Raw genomic sequence first — 18,233 nt, 5'->3', positions numbered from 1 at the left:
ATTACCAAGTGTAGGCGGGCCATGGGGAAGGTTATTAGAGTGACAGTTCTACGATCACCAAGTGTAGGCGGGCCTTGGGGAAGGTCAGTAGAGTGACAGTTCTACGATCACCAAGTGTAGGCGGGCCTTGGGGAAGGTCAGTAGAGTGACAGTTCTACGATCACCAAGTGTAGGCGGGCCTGGGTTAATGTTAGTGGAGTGATAGTTCTATGATCACCAAGTGTAGGCGGGCCTGGGTTAGTGTTAGTGGAGTGATAGTTCTACGATCACCAAGTGTAGGCGGGCCTGGGTTAGTGTTAGTGGAGTGATAGTTCTACGATCACCAAGTGTAGGCGGACCTGGGTTAGTGTTAGTGGAGTGATAGTTCTACGATTACCAAGTGAATGCGGGCCTGGGATAGTGTTAGTGTAGTGATAGTTCTACGATTACCAAGTGTAGGCGGGCCTTGGGGAAGGTCAGTAGAGTGATAGTTCTACGAGTACCAAGTGTAGGCGGGCCTGGGTTAGTGTTAGTGGAGTGATAGTTCTACGATTACCAAGTGTAGGCGGGCCTGGGTTAGTGTTAGTGTAGTGATAGTTCTACGATTACCAAGTGTAGGCGGGCCTGGGTTAGTGTTAGTGGAGTCATAGTTCTACGATCACCAAGTGTAGGCGGGCCTGGGTTAGTGTTAGTGTAGTGATAGTTCTACGATTACCAAGTGCAGGCGGGCCTCGGTTAGTGTTAGTGGAGTGAAAGTTCTACGATTACCAAGTGTAGGCGGGCCTGGGTTAGTGTTAGTGTAGTGATAGTTCTACGATTACCAAGTGTAGGCGGGCCTGGGTTAGTGTTAGTGGAGTGATAGTTCTACGATTACCAAGTGTAGGCGGGCCTGGGTTAGTGTTAGTGGAGTGATAGTTCTACGATCACCAAGTGTAGGCGGGCCTGGGTTAGTGTTAGTGGAGTGATAGTTCTACGATTACCAAGTGTAGGCGGGCCTGGGTTAGTGTTAGTGGAGTGATAGTTCTACGATTACCAAGTGTAGGCGGGCCTGGGTTAGTGTTAGTGGAGTAATAGTTCTACGATTACAAAGTGTAGGCGGGCCTGGGTTAGTGTTAGTGTTAGTGTAGTGATAGTTCTACGATTACCAAGTGTAGGCAGGCCTCGGTTAGTGTTAGTGGAGTGATAGTTCTACGATTACCAAGTGTAGGCGGGCCTGGGTTAGTGTTAGTGGAGTCATAGTTCTACGATTACCAAGTGTAGGCGGGCCTGGGTTAGTGTTAGTGGAGTGATAGTTCTACGATTACCAAGTGTAGGCGGGCCTGGGTTAGTGTTAGTGGAGTGATAGTTCTACGATCACCAAGTGTAGGCGGGCCTGGGTTAGTGTTAGTGGAGTGATAGTTCTACGATTACCAAGTGTAGGCGGGCCTGGGTTAGTGTTAGTGGAGTGATAGTTCTACGATTACCAAGTGTAGGCGGGCCTGGGTTAGTGTTAGTGGAGTGATAGTTCTACAATCTGAAAGTGGCCTGGGGACAGTGTCAGAGTTATATTAGTAACCCTAACTAATTCAGCGTTTGTGCTGTTTGGGGAGTGTTCCATGGATGCGGGTGTGTAGCTTTCCTTTCATTTGTTTTTCAAATTTTATCTTCAGGGGAATTTTCTCATTGTGCTCTCTTCTAAAAGATAGATGTCCGAGTAGCTGGTATTTAGGCTCATCCCTGTTCTAGTACAATACGGTGGCAAGAAGGCTGAAGAAGGTGTACACAGAAAACCCGGAGCTTGTCCAATAAAAGCATTATGTTACCTGCTCTGAAGCCATCATACATGGGGACTAGTGTCGACGACAGGGCGAGATCACCACAGGCGTCTTGGTAGTAGTTCCCTGAAGATAAACACAAATCTCAAATCAGATGTTCAAGTCGATGACATATGCTGGGCACAGAGGACGGTTACGAGACAAATGAACATTATATGGTGAGTTTTAGAGGAATTGTTGTAAATCTTCGTGAATAGTTGCAGAGGAAATGTGTTAAATGTTCGTGGGTTGTTCAAGGAGCAATGTGGCAACTGTGAGTTGTTCCAAAGGAATTGTGGTAAATCTTCGTGAGTTGTTTCAGAGGAAATGTGGTAAATGTTCGCTTATTGTTCAAGAGGAAATGTAGCAATGTTCGTAACTTGTTCCAAAGGAAATGTGGTAAATGTTCGTTAACTGTTCCAAAGGAACTGTGGAAAATGTTCGTGAGTTGTGTCAGAGGAAATGTAGCATATGTTTTGAATTGCTCCAGAAGAGCTGTTGCAAATGTTCATGAATATTTTGCTTCAGAGGAAATGTGGTAAACGTTTGATTACTGTTCCAAAGGAAATGTGGTAAACGTTCGTAAGTTGCTCCAGAGGAAATGCGGTATATGTTCGTATATTGCTTCAGAGGAAATGTGGTTGATGTTTGTGTGTTGTTGCAGACTAAATGTGGTAAATGTTCGTGCGTTTCTTCAGAGGAAATGTGGTATATGTTCGTATATTGCTCCAGAGGAAATGTGGTTGATGTTTGTGTGTTGTTGCAGACTAAATGTGGTAAATGTTCGTGCGTTTCTTCAGAGGAAATGTGGTATATGTTCGTATATTGCTCCAGAGGAAATGTGGTTGATGTTTGTGTGTTGTTCCAGACTAAATGTGGTAAAGGTTCGTGCGTTTCTTCAGAGGAAATGTGGTATATGTTCGTATATTGCTCCAGAGGAAATGTGGTTGATGTTTGTGTGTTGTTCCAGACTAAATGTGGTAAATGTTCGTGCGTTTCTTCAGATGAAATGCGGTATATGTTCGTATATTGCTCCAGAGGAAATGTGGTATATGTTCGTATACTGCTCCAGAGGAAATGTGGTTGATGTTTGTCTGTTGTTCCAGAGGAAATGTGGTAAATGTTCGTGCGTTTCTTCAGAGGAAATGTGGTATATGTTCGTATATTGCTCCAGAGGAAATGTGGTTGATGTTTGTGTGTTGTTCCAGACTAAATGTGGTAAATGTTCGTGCGTTTCTTCAGAGGAAATGTGGTATATGTTCGTATATTGCCCCAGAGGAAATGTGGTTGATGTTTGTGTGTTGTTCCAGACTAAATGTGGTAAATGTTCGTGCGTTTCTTCAGAAGAAATGTGGTATATGTTCGTATATTGCTCCAGAGGAAATGTGATAAATGTTCGTATATTGCTTCAGAAGAAATGTGGTTGATGTTTGTGTGTTGTTCCAGACTAAATGTGGTAAATGTTCGTGCGTTTCTTCAGAGGAAATGTGGTACAATGTATATATTCGTATATTGCTCCAGAGGAAATGTGGTATATGTTCGTATATTGCTCCAGAGGAAATGTGGTATATGTTCGTATATTGCTCCAGAGGAAATGTGGTATATGTTCGTATATTGCTCCAGAGGAAATGCGGTATATGTTCGTATATTGCTTCAGAGGAAATGTGGTTGATGTTTGTGTGTTGTTCCAGACTAAATGTGGTAAATGTTCGTGCGTTTCTTCAGAGGAAATGTGGTATATGTTCGTATATTGCTCCAGAGGAAATGTGGTTGATGTTTGTGTGTTGTTCCAGAGGAAATGTGGTAAATGTTCGTGCGTTTCTTCAGAGGAAATGTGGTATATGTTCGTATATTGCTCCAGAGGAAATGTGGTTGATGTTTGTGTGTTGTTCCAGAGGAAATGTGGTAAATGTTCGTGCGTTTCTTCAGAGGAAATGCGGTGTATGTTCGTATATTGCTTCAGAAGAAATGTGGTTGATGTTTGTGTGTTGTTCCAGACTAAATGTGGTAAATGTTCGTGCGTTTCTTCAGAGGAAATGTGGTATATGTTCGTATATTGCTCCAGAGGAAATGTGGTTGATGTTTGTGTGTTGTTCCAGACTAAATGTGGTAAATGTTCGTGCGTTGTTCCAGAGGAAATGTGGCAAATGTTAACATTCAGGGTGGTTAGGACCTGGGAGAAGATTGCCGTGGGTGATGTTCCCGGTCTGCAGCCCTGCCCACGTTGTTCTGTCCCTAGCGGTGAGGCGACCGTCTGGTATCACACACACTCTCCCAGTTGTGTCGGGGAATAGCTGCAAAGGAGGAGACACTACCAGTAGCACGGACATGTGACTCACGCGTCATGTGTTGGCCTTTTTGATAGTGTGCTGTTGTAACACTAAGATACCAGAGGTCAAATTTGAAATTCTCGCCTACTTAAGGATTTGATCCAATCATTTAATGAGGGCAGCATATCACTAGTTTGGAAACATTGGCTCATTCTGTACGATTATGTCAGAAACGTTATCTCCGAGGTACATGCTAAAGAATATTCTATCTTAAGATTATTGGCTGATTGCTGGATGCCTACCATCTGTTGGCTGCATGTTGTGGCCACCCATCTGGGCATGCGCAGGGTGTGGCTGAAGCCGACAATGTGGTGGGTCTGCCGTAGGATACACATGTCGTCACTGATGTGGAGGGTCGGGGGCGGCAGGCCAGGTGTGGCTTGTTCTCCTACTGTGTCCATAACGAACTGCTGCTGCTCCTGAAGGAAGTAGGCCAGGGAGTCAAGGAGGTCAGGGAGGTCAGGATGACCAGGGAGGTCAGGGAGCCAGGGAGTCGAGGAGGTCAGGGAGGTCAGGGAGGTCAGGGAGCCAGGGAGTTCAGGGAGGTCAGGGAGTCGAGGAGGTCAGTGAGGTCAGACAGTTAGGGAGTCAAGGAGGTCAGGGAGCCAGGGAGTCGAGGATGTCAGGGAGTCAGGGAGGTCAGGGAGCCAGGGAGTCGAGGATGTCAGGGAGTCAAGGAGGTCAGGGAGCCAGGGAGTCGAGGATGTCAGGGAGTCAGGGAGTCAAGGAGGTCAGGGAGCCAGGGAGTCGAGGATGTCAGGGAGCCAGGGAGTCAAGGAGGTCAGGGAGCCAGGGAGTCGAGGATGTCAGGGAGTCAAGGAGGTCAGGGAGCCAGGGAGTCGAGGATGTCAGGGAGTCAAGGAGGTCAGGGAGCCAGGGAGTCAAGGTGGTCAGGGAGCCAGGGAGTCGAGGATGTCAGGGAGTCAGGGAGTCAAGGAGGTCAGGGAGCCAGGGAGTCGAGGATGTCAGGGAGCCAGGGAGTCAAGGAGGTCAGGGAGCCAGGGAGTCGAGGATGTCAGGGAGTCAAGGAGGTCAGGGAGCCAGGGAGTCGAGGATGTCAGGGTGTCAGGGAGGTCAGGGAGCCAGGGAGTCGAGGATGTCAGGGAGTCAAGGAGGTCAGGGAGCCAGGGAGTCGAGGATGTCAGGGAGTCAGGGAGTCAAGGAGGTCAGGGAGCCAGGGAGTCGAGGATGTCAGGGAGTCAAGGAGGTCAGGGAGCCAGGGAGTCGAGGATGTCGGGGAGCCAGGGAGTCAAGGAGGTCAGGGAGCCAGGGAGTCAAGGAGGTCAGGGAGTCAAGGAGGTCAGGGAGCCAGGGAGTCAAGGAGGTCAGGGAGGCAGGGAGTCGAGGATGTCAGGGAGCCAGGGAGTCAAGGAGGTCAGGGAGCCAGGGAGTCGAGGATGTCAGGGAGTCGAGGTCAGGGAGCCAGGGAGTCGAGGATGTCAGGGAGTCAAGGAGGTCAGGGAGCCAGGGAGTCGAGGATGTCAGGGAGTCAAGGAGGTCAGGGAGCCAGGGAGTCGAGGATGTCAGGGAGTCAGGGAGTCAAGGAGGTCAGGGAGCCAGGGAGTCGAGGATATCAGGGAGTCAGGGAGGTCAGGGAGCCAGGGAGTCGAGGATGTCAGGGAGTCAAGGAGGTCAGGGAGCCAGGGAGTCGAGGATGTCAGGGAGCCAGGGAGTCAAGGAGGTCAGGGAGCTAGGGAGTCGAGGATGTCAGGGAGCCAGGGAGTCGAGGATGTCAGGGAGCCAGGGAGTCAAGGAGGTCAGGGAGTCAAGGAGGTCAGGGAGCCAGGGAGTCAAGGAGGCCAGGGAGGTCAGGGAAAATCTTAGAGCATTAAAATTAAATAAAGACCACTTCGGTAAGTACTTGTTTCTTAGATTTTCGTTTATAGGGCAAATAAACATAAAATGACTTTCATTTTCGACATCAATTGGCCATAATCTTAGGGATTTCTCAACAGACGAAAATCTTCCTGTGTTAGTTTTTAGATCATTCAGGCCAAGTCTAAAACGAATAATGATGTTACGAAAATCCCTGTACCGTTAGTTTGATAAATAAGATTCTGGTTCAAGCAATGACTTCAACTGACGATTAGTATCATACCTTGAACTTTCTTAAATATCTAAATGTCGTTTCTGATAAAACATATCAATGGCACGCATGCGAAAGTGCTTTAACCGGATGAGGAAGGACGAATAAGGAATAACTTCTGTGTGCCGCCTATCAGTGGTTATATATATTTTGCCTATTGTGCTTAAATCATTATCATATGTGTCATGTATAATGTGGACAATCTTTTGATGGCCGACAGAAATCAACTTTTGGACGTTTCACGTTGCAGGCAAATAAATACATTTTAACAAAACATCGTCTTCAAAATATTTTTCTGGACAACTAGAAGCCTGATCCTGCGACGTTAATAAAGTTATATGCCCACGGATGAGTAATAAAATGACGTTATTGAAACGTAAAAGGACATAATAGTGTTCATGACACACTGGTTTTCTTACCGAGCTGGTACAGGTACAGTTCTGAAGCTCACTCCACAAGCCCTCTGGCCGGTGACAAGGGAGATAACTTGTTGTCGAGAATGTGTTCTTCTTCAGGGACGGGGGAGACTTGAGTAGGTGGTGGAGACCTCCCTCTGTCCCGTTGTTTGGGGCGGGTGTTATGCCCAGAACATCTGAGAAATACATCCATGTATCAGATTCGACAACGAAATACAACAAACTTAACAAACTTCACACGATTTCCAACGCGCACAGATAGTGTTCGATAGTACGTACCACACATGAGGTTGTAGAGTTCTATGTTCTCAAATGGAGCCACCACTTCGTTCTGCTTGAATGATGGCCCGAAGCCGACAAACAATGCCTGAAGATAGCAAATTGAATGTGTATGACGTGGTCTTATTGGACAGTTGGGAATATTTTGTGAACCGACACAGAAGGCGAAGTACCGAGAGGAGTATCTTTGCAGGTGGAGGAAGGTGGACTATCCGCTCGGATAAGGAGAATATCCCAATCCAGCCATACGTCTGTTTTGGAGTATTTGGGATAAGAAGAATATCACAATCCAGCCATACGACTGTTTTTGGAGTATTTGGGATAAGAAGAATATCCCAATCCAGCCATACGACTGTTTTGGAGTATTATGGATAAGGAGAATATCACAATCAAGCCATACGACTGTTTTGGAGTATTTGGGATAAGGAGAATATCACAATCCGCCCATACGACTGTTTTGGAGTATTTGGAAGAAGGAGAATATCCCAATCCTCCCATACGTCTGTTTTGGAGTATTTGGAATAAGGAGAATACCACAATCCGCCCATACGACTGTTTTGGAGTATTTGGGATAAGGAGAATATCCCAATCCTCCCATACGTCTGTTTTGGAGTATTTGGGATAAGGAGAATATCCCAATCCAGCCATACAACTGTTTTGGAGTAATATGGATAAGGAGAATATAACAATCAAGCCATACGACTGTTTTGGAGTATTTGGGATAAGGAGAATATCACAATCCGCCCATACGACTGTTTTGGAGTATTTGGGATAAGGAGAATATCCCAATCCTCCCATACGTCTGTTTTGGAATAAGGAGAATATCACAATCCAGCCATACGTCTGTTTTGCAGTATTTGGGATAAGGAGAATATCACAATTAAGCCACACGACTGTTTTGGAGTATTTGGGATAAGGAGAAAATCACAATCCTCCCATACGACTGATTTTGGATATTTTAAAACTAGTAGAAGAGTTCTTTGTCTCACAGCGTGGTACGCAAATAGTAATACTTTTCAATGAGTTGTTTTCACATTTTGAAATACAAATGCATGAAACGTGTAGTCTGAGGGAAATCACAGTCTGGTTAATAGCTCTCGTATAAATATACCACGTTAACTATTTCACAAAATATCATTTCACATTTCTTCATTTTATTGATAAAAAGAGAAAGTACTGGTTTACAGAATCTAATGATGGAGCCTCGACTTCAAGATATTGTACATTTTACCTCCAGACAATACCCAAGATTACTCCCTTTATCTCTAGTTATTTCTTGCGATGAGACACACACTTTTCAATGATTACAAATAATCATGTACACATGTGAGTAGTTGCAGAATGGACACAAGCATGCTTTAGCATTAAGCATTCCATTGTGCCATCCATGTAGTCAGTGCGTGACAGACGGGGCACCTGTTCTTCGTTGCAGGCGGACACATACCTGCATGCTCTTCAACCTATTGTCGTACCCATGGCTTCCCTTAGGGCAATAGTTCCTCTGTTTTCTGTAAAGTTGAAATGCCTTGTTTGAATCATGCATGTAATACATTGGTGGTTCATGCTGTTTCTGCCTGTATTACCTTTAGAACAAGTTAAGTACTTCTCGTTATGTAAAATTAATGTCTTCAAACACAATACCTGAAGGCTGACACTAATGTATAATCATCAACTACGTAACCCACCCGAAAGTACACGAACACAGCAAACGGCGATTCTATATCTACAGCCTAAGATACATAATTTACATCACTGCCACTGTGAACAGTCCGCAAAGGACCCATATGGTTTATAATTGACATAGTGATTCTATAAATAAACCGTGAGGTTTATAATTTGCATCACTGTCAGGAGGAACATAGTTATTATAATTTACATCACTGCCGCGAGGAACATAGTGATTCTATAAAGGACCATTAAGGTTTATATATTATATCACTGCCACTGGGAACATAAGGATTATAATTTACATCACTGCCACGTGGAATATTGTGTTTCCATAAAGGACCATTAAGGTTTATATATTACAGCACTGCCACTGGGAACATAAGGATTATAATTTACATCACTGCCGCGGGGAACAAGTGATTATAATTTACATCAGTGCCACGGGGACCAAAGTGATTCCATAAACGTTCCTCCAGGTTGATAGATTATGTTACTGCAACAGCTTACATTGTTTATATAGCGTTTACGCTTGAGATGCTGAGGATCCTAAGAAACATGAATTGTAAAAATAATTAAATTGTTCGACTCCTCCTGTCACAGAAAGTCTATTTTGAAGCAGTGACCGAAAGACTAACCCACATCTAACTATCCCCACCAGACCTGGTTATTTAATGGTGGTTCACATGTCGCATAAGTCACCTCAACTGGGTGTGCCAAGTCGAGTCCCTCGGATGAGCCAGCAAACTGTGATCATTTGTTCGAATCCCGATTTGCTCTATTTTTTGTCAGCACCATATCCGTGCTAGTGGGTTTGACCAATAAGGAGTCGTCTCCATCACTCCTAGATATCCTCCCACATCAAACTGACACGTCGTGATGTATCTGTTATACTGTCCCAAGATGAATGTAATCAAACTCAGTCTCTTTGGTATGTTATAGCGGTGCTTCTTACTGTTAGGCCAGGAGGTTGTGTCGTGCAGCGACACAATCTCACTTACTTGTAGACGAGCCATCCCTCCTCGACGTCAACCACCACGTCTCCAATACGTTCGTTGTTGCTGTAGTGGAATCTGGCAGGCAGCGTGTCGCGGGTGAAAACCTTGAAGTGCTCTGTCCGGCACTCCAAGTCAGACACTATTGTTGACGGGGATGGAGCTAGGCAGGAACATGTCAAACATCAAACATAATAAAGAGTTGACAATTGACCAGGCAGTGTATGCCAATACATTCGAACAAAAAGACGTGTAAACTATACTATTTGTGTGCGACAGTTCACAAGACAGTGTATGACTGAGCTCCAAGAAGAAGACGTGTAAACTGTACTATTTGTGTGCGGCAATGACGTGTGTACGTGGCGCAATTGTGTAAATTGCGATAGTATATTCTCCAATTATTGCGCATGAAGATGTCTCTCTTATCAGATATTAGAATGCAAACCATAAAGCAAAGATTGTCATACACCTTCCCTCTGAGGCTTCTCGCCACAGGTGTTTATTTGTTTGTTTGTTTGTCTGTTGTTTAACGCCGCAACCAGCAATATTCCAGCTTTATGACGGCGGTCTGTAAATAATCGAGTCTAGACCAGACAATCCAGTGATTGACAGCATGCGCACCGTTCCAGATCCCGTTAGTCCCCTCTTACGACAAGCATAGTCGCCTTTCACGGCAAGCATGGGTTGCTGGAGACCCAGGATCTTCACAGGTCTCACCACAAGTGACTTTGAGTGAATGAGGGAGTTTGGTTTTACGCCGCTTTTAGCAATATTCCAGCAATATCACGGCGGGAGACACCAGAAATGGGCTTCGCACATTGTACCCATGTCGGGAATCGAACCCGGGTCTTCGGCGTTACGAGCGAACGCTTTAACCACTAGGCTACCCGACCGCCCCCAAGTGACTTTGAATGACATCAAACAGATTCTTCCATACAAGTACACAACTAGATTTATAAAAAAGACGATCCGCTGTAGCTATTCCTGTATGTTGTCACATATAACGTATTGGTGCTGTCAACATTACCTCTAATAAGTATGAAAGACCCTGGCCCCAGTGTCAAAATGTGTCAGAGTCATATCGCCCTTGGCCTGTTTTTTTTACACTGTGTGTGTGTGCGAACTCCATAACAATATTCTGCATACTTCTTTATACACAATGAGGGACTTCAGAGTGCGTGAGATTGACAGTATGGTTGTACTCCATCCAATTAACAAGAACGTGCTTCACACATTGCACGCTTAGTTAACCTACGGGTGATTCCATACCCGACTTATTATGAAGGTGGAATGGATGTCACATGACAGGCTCTCATGGGAGACGCATGTCCACATTGTGCTGAACCTTCAAACAGTTGTCAGCCTGCTGTAGTTCCAGTCCTAACCTCGGGCATTGTGTCAGGAGTTAACGTCGCGTCAACGAAGTCCAAGCTTGATAAATGTACCAAGCAAACCAGCGACCGTAAACCTGAGGACGATGACATTTATTTGTAGTGGGTGCTGGAAGCCTATTCGCACTGGGACCTCTCGAGGGGATCTCGGCCTGGGGGTTTGGGTTTGGGTTTGGGTTTGGGTTTGGGTTAGGGTTTGGATTTGGGTTAGGGTTAGGGTTAGGGTTAGGGTTACTGTGACCGTAAACCTGAGCAACGATGACATCCGTCACAACCATTTAGTGGCAGTGGGTGCTGGAAACCTGTTCACACTCGGACCTCTCGAGGGGATCTCGGCCTGATTACAACACCACTATTGTCTATAAGAAATGTTGAGCATGAGAGACTAAGTACCTTCTGTGTTCCTGACAATGTCCGTGCTGCCCTTCTCACGCCGATATTCTGTGCTGATCCTGCCGATTACTCCGTCGAAGATGAGGACGTTGTCCACATCGGTGTAGCAGTCCAAGTACATTTTTCGCCCACACGACGTGGACGTCATACCTACGACATAGGAGAAATTAAAACACAACAGAGGCTGTGTAGATGACACACCGTGGTCAGCAATATGTTATGTACAAAACATATCCAGAAACTTAACATTTGAAACGGATTTGAAATGTCACCATACAGTTTCAGATAGTTCCACTGAAGAACCAGTTATGCTGACATATACATGCAGACACCTCTCGTAGAGACCCTCCATCAAGGTATTTATCGTGATCAGCGAGAACCATTATGTTAACAAATTCATGCAGACCCCCTCTCATAGAGACCCTCCATCAAGGTATTCACCATGAACTTCGAGAACAATTATGTTAAAACATTTATGCAGACGCCACTCATACAGGCCCTCCTTCAAGGCACTCACCATGATCAGCGATAATCATTATGTTGACACATTCATGCAGACCCCTCTCATACAGACCCTCCATAAGCCGTCGCAAAAGTTCGTCCATCTCCTGTAACAACCAAGCCTTGTGACTGACAAATATGAAGGTACACGTGCCCTTGTAGTGAGAAGACACGAGCGAAACATAGCGATGCATCCTAGGAGTTCCACTGAGGTGTGGATGCATACTTAGGACCACACTATATGTGAGGATGCATACTTGACCAAATACTATATGTTAGGATACATATTGTGGGTCTTACTAGATGCTAGAATGCATACTAGAGGTCAAACAAGATTTATTTTGGATGCATACAAGTTTGTGATCACATTAGACATGTGGATGCATACTAGGCTTTGTATATATGTTTATTCATGTATGGGAGGCCATAGACCCATGTACATTTCAGTTATATATAGTAACACACAAATGAGGCAATTTCCATTGAAAACAATACTTATGGTATAATATTAGGTCTTGATACGTAATGATAGAGCTTCCTTCACACACTTAGCTACATTTCTGAGTATACAGTCATTTTGGCTATTTAACAGATTGCTAAAAGTATTAATACATGGATTGTTATAGAATCTTACAGGAATATACTTTTGTGTTAATGTGCGTAGGCAGACAAACAAAAAGTGGACTTCGTCCTCAATACAACTAGTGTTACATAGCCGACAAAAGCGTTGTGAATAAACAATATCCTCTCTTCTGCCCAGAAACAACTAACATCACCAATATTCTGTTCGTGCCACGCATAACCAAATCCATAAATTTCGAGTAAATATTTAACATGAGTTGTCCAAGTAATTCTACCACATTCATCCAGCTTCTTCATTAACAAATAACACTGTCGGGGATATCTTTCATCATTCATTCTAATCAGTTTACACCTGTCCAGTATTTAACACACTTCATATGATAATCCACATGCAAACCATACTAGGTGTGTGGATGCACACTAGGTATCACACTAGATGTGTGGATACAAATACTATTGACCATAAGTGGATGCATACTAGGTATCACACTAGATGTGTGGTTATATATACTATTGACCAATACGTGGATACATACTAGCAACGTGCATGACTGAACCTACCTTCAGCTTGGACGTCATCTGCAACATGAAAGAAAAGTGGACCATCAAGAAACAGTCCACAGTTAGTCAACAACTTCACAGGCAGCTTCCAAAATAACTGTTCATTCCGTTACAGCTTCAATACTGTCTATTTTTCACAGTAGGTATAATGGGCCTTACAGGAGTATATCATGATCCAGGAGGTTTAATGGGCCTTACAGGAGTATAATATGATCCAGTAGGTATAATTGGCCTTACAGGAGAATACCATTGTCCAGTAGGTATAATGGGCCTTACAGGAGTATACCATGATCCAGTAGGTATAATTGGCCTTACAGTAATATACCATGATCCAGTAGGTATAATGGGCCTTACAGGAGTATACCATGATCCAGTAGGTACAAATGGCCTTACAAGGGTATACCATGATCCAGTAGGTATAATGGGCCTTACAGTAATATACCGTGATCCAGTAGGTATAATTGGCCTTACAGGAGTATACCATGATCCAGTAGGTTTAATGGGCCTTACAGGAGTATACCATGATCCAGTAGGTATAATTGGCCTTACAGGAGTATACCATGATCTAGTAGGTACAATGTGCCTTTCAGGAGTATACCATGATCCAGCAGGTATAATGGGCCTTACAGTAATATACCATGATCCAGTAGGTATAATGGGCCTTACATGAGTATACCATGATCCAGTAGGTTTAATGGGCCTTACAGGAGTATACCATGATCCAGTAGGTATAATTGGCCTTACAGGAGTATACCATGATCCAGTAGGTACAAATGGCCTTACAAGAGTATACCATGATCCAGTAGGTATAATGGGCCTTAAAGTAATATACCATGTGCCAGTAGGTATAATGGGCCTTACAGTAGTATACCATGATCCAGTAGGTATAATGGGCCTTACAGGAGTATACCATCATCCAGTAGGTATAATGGGCCTTACAGGAGTATACCATCATTCAGTAGGTATAATGGTATTTTGCTAGATTGCTGATAATATGTCAGTCACGCAAACCAAGAAGTGTGAGAGCTACACACTCACCTGTGTGCTGTTAGGCCCATGTTTATGCCCTATCTTGTCCGGATCATCGATGTAGACAGTGAGGAAGTCTGGTCGCTCCCCCTCCGGCAGCGTGAGCCATCCTAGGGCTGTGTCAATACGCTTCGCGTTCGGGATAGTGCTGGAACACAAGAGATGGTTCACCAGGGAGGCTTATTGGCATTTACGGAGACACAGCCTTAGGGGAACAACATCCTTCCATCTTGCTTAATAAACGCATATGATAGATAACCTGCTTACAAAAAAACGATCCGAGCTTGTGTTTCACAACTTAAACAATTTTCAATCAGTTATAGCAATCGAATTGAAGAGTAAAAAAATGTGATGTACATACGGATCAAATAGTTGCTGAATATCTGGAACAATTCCTGTAAAAAAAATACAGCATCGTCAAAAGAGATCAAAATTTAAGTCAGTGTTAAAGCTAAACAAGACTGTTCACCCCACTCCCGAGGATGGTTCTTCCCTCATCGACAGTAACGTCACAAGACATCAGAACTGACCTGAGATGTTTATGGCCGACGCCATAGGCCAGATGAAAGTGGCAGAACGCTTTCCTTGTTTCTTTGCCGTCACCCAGATCTAGAAGTAGAAAACTATTCTATTTCATTTGTACTCAATGAGCTCGAGTACTGAGTAGGGACATAAACGGCTACCGTCATTAAGTGTTCATGTGATCCCTGGTGGTTGCACATTTCCCTTCATCCCGGAGCCAAAAAGTCCGACATGTGAAGCCGAGTACAGGTGTCCTTCAGTACACAAGATATATTATCACATGACTGGAGTTCTTATATCAATAGTCTTGTGGCTAGGCGTTTATTGTCCCTAGGTCATCGTCTTTATCATGATGTTAATGTGTGTTGAGTGTTACCACTGGGGACTGATGAAGTGATGTTTGTGTTACCACTGGTAAGTGATGAACTGATCTTCGTGTTACCACTGGTAACTGATGAAGTGATGTTTGTGTTACCACTGGTAACTGATGAAGTGATGTTTGTGTTACCACTGGTAACTGATGAAGTGATGTTTGTGTTACCACTGGTAACTGATGAAGTGATGGTAGTGTTACCACTGGTAAGTGATGAACTGATGTTCGTGTTACCTCTGGTAACTGATGAAGTGATGTTCGTTTTACCACTGGTAACTGATGAAGTGATGTTTTTGTTACCACTGGTAACTGATGAACTGATGTTCGTGTTACCACTGGAGACTGATGAAGAGATGTTTGTGTTACCACTGGTAACTGATGAAGTGATGTTTGTGTTACCACTGTAGACTGATGAAGAGATGTTTGTGTTACTACTGGTAACTGATGAAGTGACGTTTGTGTTACCTCTGGTTACTGATGACGTGTTGCGAGAGTTACCACAGGTAACTGATGACGTGTTGCGAGTTACCACAGGTAACTGATGACGTGTTGCGAGTTACCACAGATAACTGATGACGTGTTGCGAGTTACCACAGGTAACTGATGACGTGTTGCGAGAGTTACCACAGGTAACTGATGACGTGTTGCGAGAGTTACCAGAGGTAACTGATGACGTGTTGTGAGAGTTTCCACTAATGATGTGGTGTGTCAGGATGACACTCACTGGCTCTCCGCCCCACCAAGCTGGCTTGTCTTTACTCTTTGTCTTTATCTTGAATTCGTCACCGATGTCACCGTCGTAGATGTTGTTGTCGACAATGCCGTGAGATTCAGGATACAAACCCTGCAACATGTGGTGTTATCCGGTACACATTCATCACACAAAAGAACAGCATTTCCCAACTTTATTCATTCAAGAAAATATAAGTGTAATCCGAGGCCCTTTTGACAAACGTTTCATATATACGTGTCATTTTGCGGACCTGTTTTGAAAGAGTTTTCAAGTAACTATGAACCTGTATTAGAGAGGTGTTCGTTTTCATCCAGTATTTTTCAAATTCATGGTAGAATTAGGAGATAAACATAATGTGAGATAGTTTACCTGTAGATTTAACCGCGCAAAACGCTTTGGTGCAAGCAAATACATTGAGGGAAGCATCATAGGTAAGGTCCAGTGTTTTGAGTGGGCTGTCGATGTGAATCACGGATTCACCGACAACAGCCTTTAAACAAAATATGGCGCTGTATATGCTCAGGAAGTTTCTTTACATCGTAATACTTCAGTCGAACATATGATAGGCATTGAAAGCATACAAGCACGGTACTTGGAAACTTGCATTTTGTAACCTATAATTGTAGAGTTTATTAATGACTGAAAAGAGTACTATTCAATATTAACTACCGCAATAATGCGACCGTCAAACCAGCTTTTTCAATCAGTGGGGTTTATCGTGATCTTATAGACTCTGACCAACCAATCAGAATCGAGGAATTTGCAAATTCATGGTAGAATATGAATTCTACCATGAATTTGGAAATTACTCTACATTTAAAACACGGTATGTTTATCTCCTAATTTAATAAGTATGCAAACGTCAATCTCCCTTATTCAATTGATACTATAACAAGCCTATAGGTTGTATTCTACCACTTTTCTTGAGATATTTCAAAATACAATCAGCATTTTGTTCTATTTCGGACAGTTGTAACATGACAAAATCTAAATCTAACATACATGTTGTAGTTATCCCGGGAACGTGCATGCGTTGGTTCTAAGGAATGCGCGTCCTCGGCGTAATAGCAACCTGCACCTCAGGATAGGAATCTCACAAACTTTGTATCAAGCTATTCCTCCAGATCACAATTACCATCAAACACTTTCCTGATCATTCACTTACACACTGAGATCATGTACAGTAACTATTTACATACCCATCCTTGATATCCAAAATGATACATAACTCTGCTAGGGCATGTGAACATAGAAACTTTAAAATGCCCAAAGTCATCTCATATGGTGAATCAGAGCAAACGAGATCGTTGCATTTTCTATGTGTCTGCGTTTGTTTCAATGATGTAAAATTCGGCATTTGGTTGTGTTACTGGCGATGTTTAATGACATCCCTGACACATGTCATCGTATAAACGACCCGAGAGGCAAAGAAGTAGAAGTTCATACACATGACTGCTAAACTACATGCGGCTCTTTTGTCAAAAACCAAACCTAAAACCATGTACAGAGGGACTTTCGTTGGACATACATATGGTTCTCTAGTTTGTAACTCTCTGCTATTATTATCTATACGGAGTAAAACTAATTACAACCGAATTCATATTTATAACATATATTGGCATGGAACACACGATGGCGTAATCATTACCGTGACAATAGTCTGGTCATTGGGAAAGGTAAGACTCGGGTATACGGGCCTCATACCCGGGGTGTGCACCCCACACTCTATCAGGTGCTGGATGGTTGGTGTCACGTCACGGTCTATGTAGTCAGCACGGAAGCCGTCAAGCGCTAACACAAGCAGCGGAGAGCTGGACTTGTCACTGGGGAAACAGAATGAGAACCACCTAACGATACCGGAAACACTGGGTAGAAGGACTCGTCGCCGGGAAAAGAGGAGTGGGAAATTACACTTGTCACTGGGGAAACAGGAGTTAGTAGATGCACTAGTCACTTGGGAAACAGGAGTGGGTAGATGTGTCACTGGGGAAACAGGAGTAGGTAGATACACTAGTCACTGGGGAAACAGGGGTGGGTAGATACACTTGTCACTGGGGAAACAGGAGTAGGTAGATACACTAGTCACTGGGGAAACAGGGGTGGGTAGATACACTTGTCACTGGGGAAACAGGAGTGGGTAGATACACTAGTCACTGGGGAAACAGGGGTGGGTAGATACACTTGTCACTGGGGAAACAGGAGTAGGTAGATACACTAGTCACTGGGGAAACAGGAGTGGGAAGATATGCAACTGGGGAAACAGGAGTGGGTAGATACACTAGTCACTGGGGAAACAGGAGTGGGTAGATACACTTGCCACTGGGGAAACAGGGGTGGGTAGATTCACTTGTAACTGGGGAAACATGAGTGGGCAGATATGTCACTGGGGAAACAGGAGTAGATAGATACCCTTGTCACTGGGGAAACAGTAGTAGGTAGATACATTTGTCACTGGGAAAACAGGAGTGGGTAGATACACTAGTCACTGGGGAAACAGTAGTAGGTAGATACACTTGTCACTGGGGAAACATGAGTGGGTAGATACACTTGTCACTGGGGAAACAGGGGTGGGTAGATACACTTGTCACTGGGGAAACATGAGTGG

General features: G+C 44.0%; 1 protein-coding gene across 24 annotated transcripts in view; it reads right to left on the bottom strand.

The window, feature by feature from the left end:
• The window catches only part of LOC124116740, a 178,995-nt gene that overhangs the window by 86,973 nt on the left and 73,789 nt on the right, over positions 1-18,233 (bottom strand). For 23 of the 24 annotated variants that reach the window (XR_007222136.1, XM_048399488.1, XM_048399481.1 and 20 more), the window contains 15 exons: positions 17,277-17,451; positions 15,620-15,739; positions 14,531-14,609; positions 14,362-14,395; positions 14,010-14,148; positions 12,972-12,989; positions 11,845-11,935; positions 11,328-11,477; positions 9,550-9,706; positions 8,328-8,391; positions 6,884-6,971; positions 6,608-6,780; positions 4,345-4,521; positions 3,946-4,066; positions 1,782-1,859 (listed from right to left, as the gene is read on the bottom strand). Coding sequence is in view for 23 of the 24 variants with exons in the window: in XM_048399488.1 (XP_048255445.1) it covers positions 1,782-1,859; positions 3,946-4,066; positions 4,345-4,521; positions 6,608-6,780; positions 6,884-6,971; positions 8,328-8,391; positions 9,550-9,706; positions 11,328-11,477; positions 11,845-11,935; positions 12,972-12,989; positions 14,010-14,148; positions 14,362-14,395; positions 14,531-14,609; positions 15,620-15,739; positions 17,277-17,451 (1,664 nt within the window). In the remaining variant the exon portion in view is untranslated. Of the gene's footprint in view, positions 1-1,781; positions 1,860-3,945; positions 4,067-4,344; positions 4,522-6,607; positions 6,781-6,883; positions 6,972-8,327; positions 8,392-9,549; positions 9,707-11,327; positions 11,478-11,844; positions 11,936-12,971; positions 12,990-14,009; positions 14,149-14,361; positions 14,396-14,530; positions 14,610-15,360; positions 15,492-15,619; positions 15,740-17,276; positions 17,452-18,233 lie in introns of those variants that run through there. The other variant, XM_048399503.1, reaches the window with a different exon arrangement.

This window comes from Haliotis rufescens, unplaced genomic scaffold (genome assembly GCF_023055435.1).
Source record: "Haliotis rufescens isolate VD_foot unplaced genomic scaffold, xgHalRufe1.0.p SCAF_2, whole genome shotgun sequence".
Classification (NCBI taxonomy): Eukaryota; Metazoa; Mollusca; class Gastropoda; order Lepetellida; family Haliotidae; genus Haliotis; species Haliotis rufescens.
Note: the sequence above shows the minus strand (reverse complement) of the source record. Positions and strands in the feature narration are given on the sequence as shown.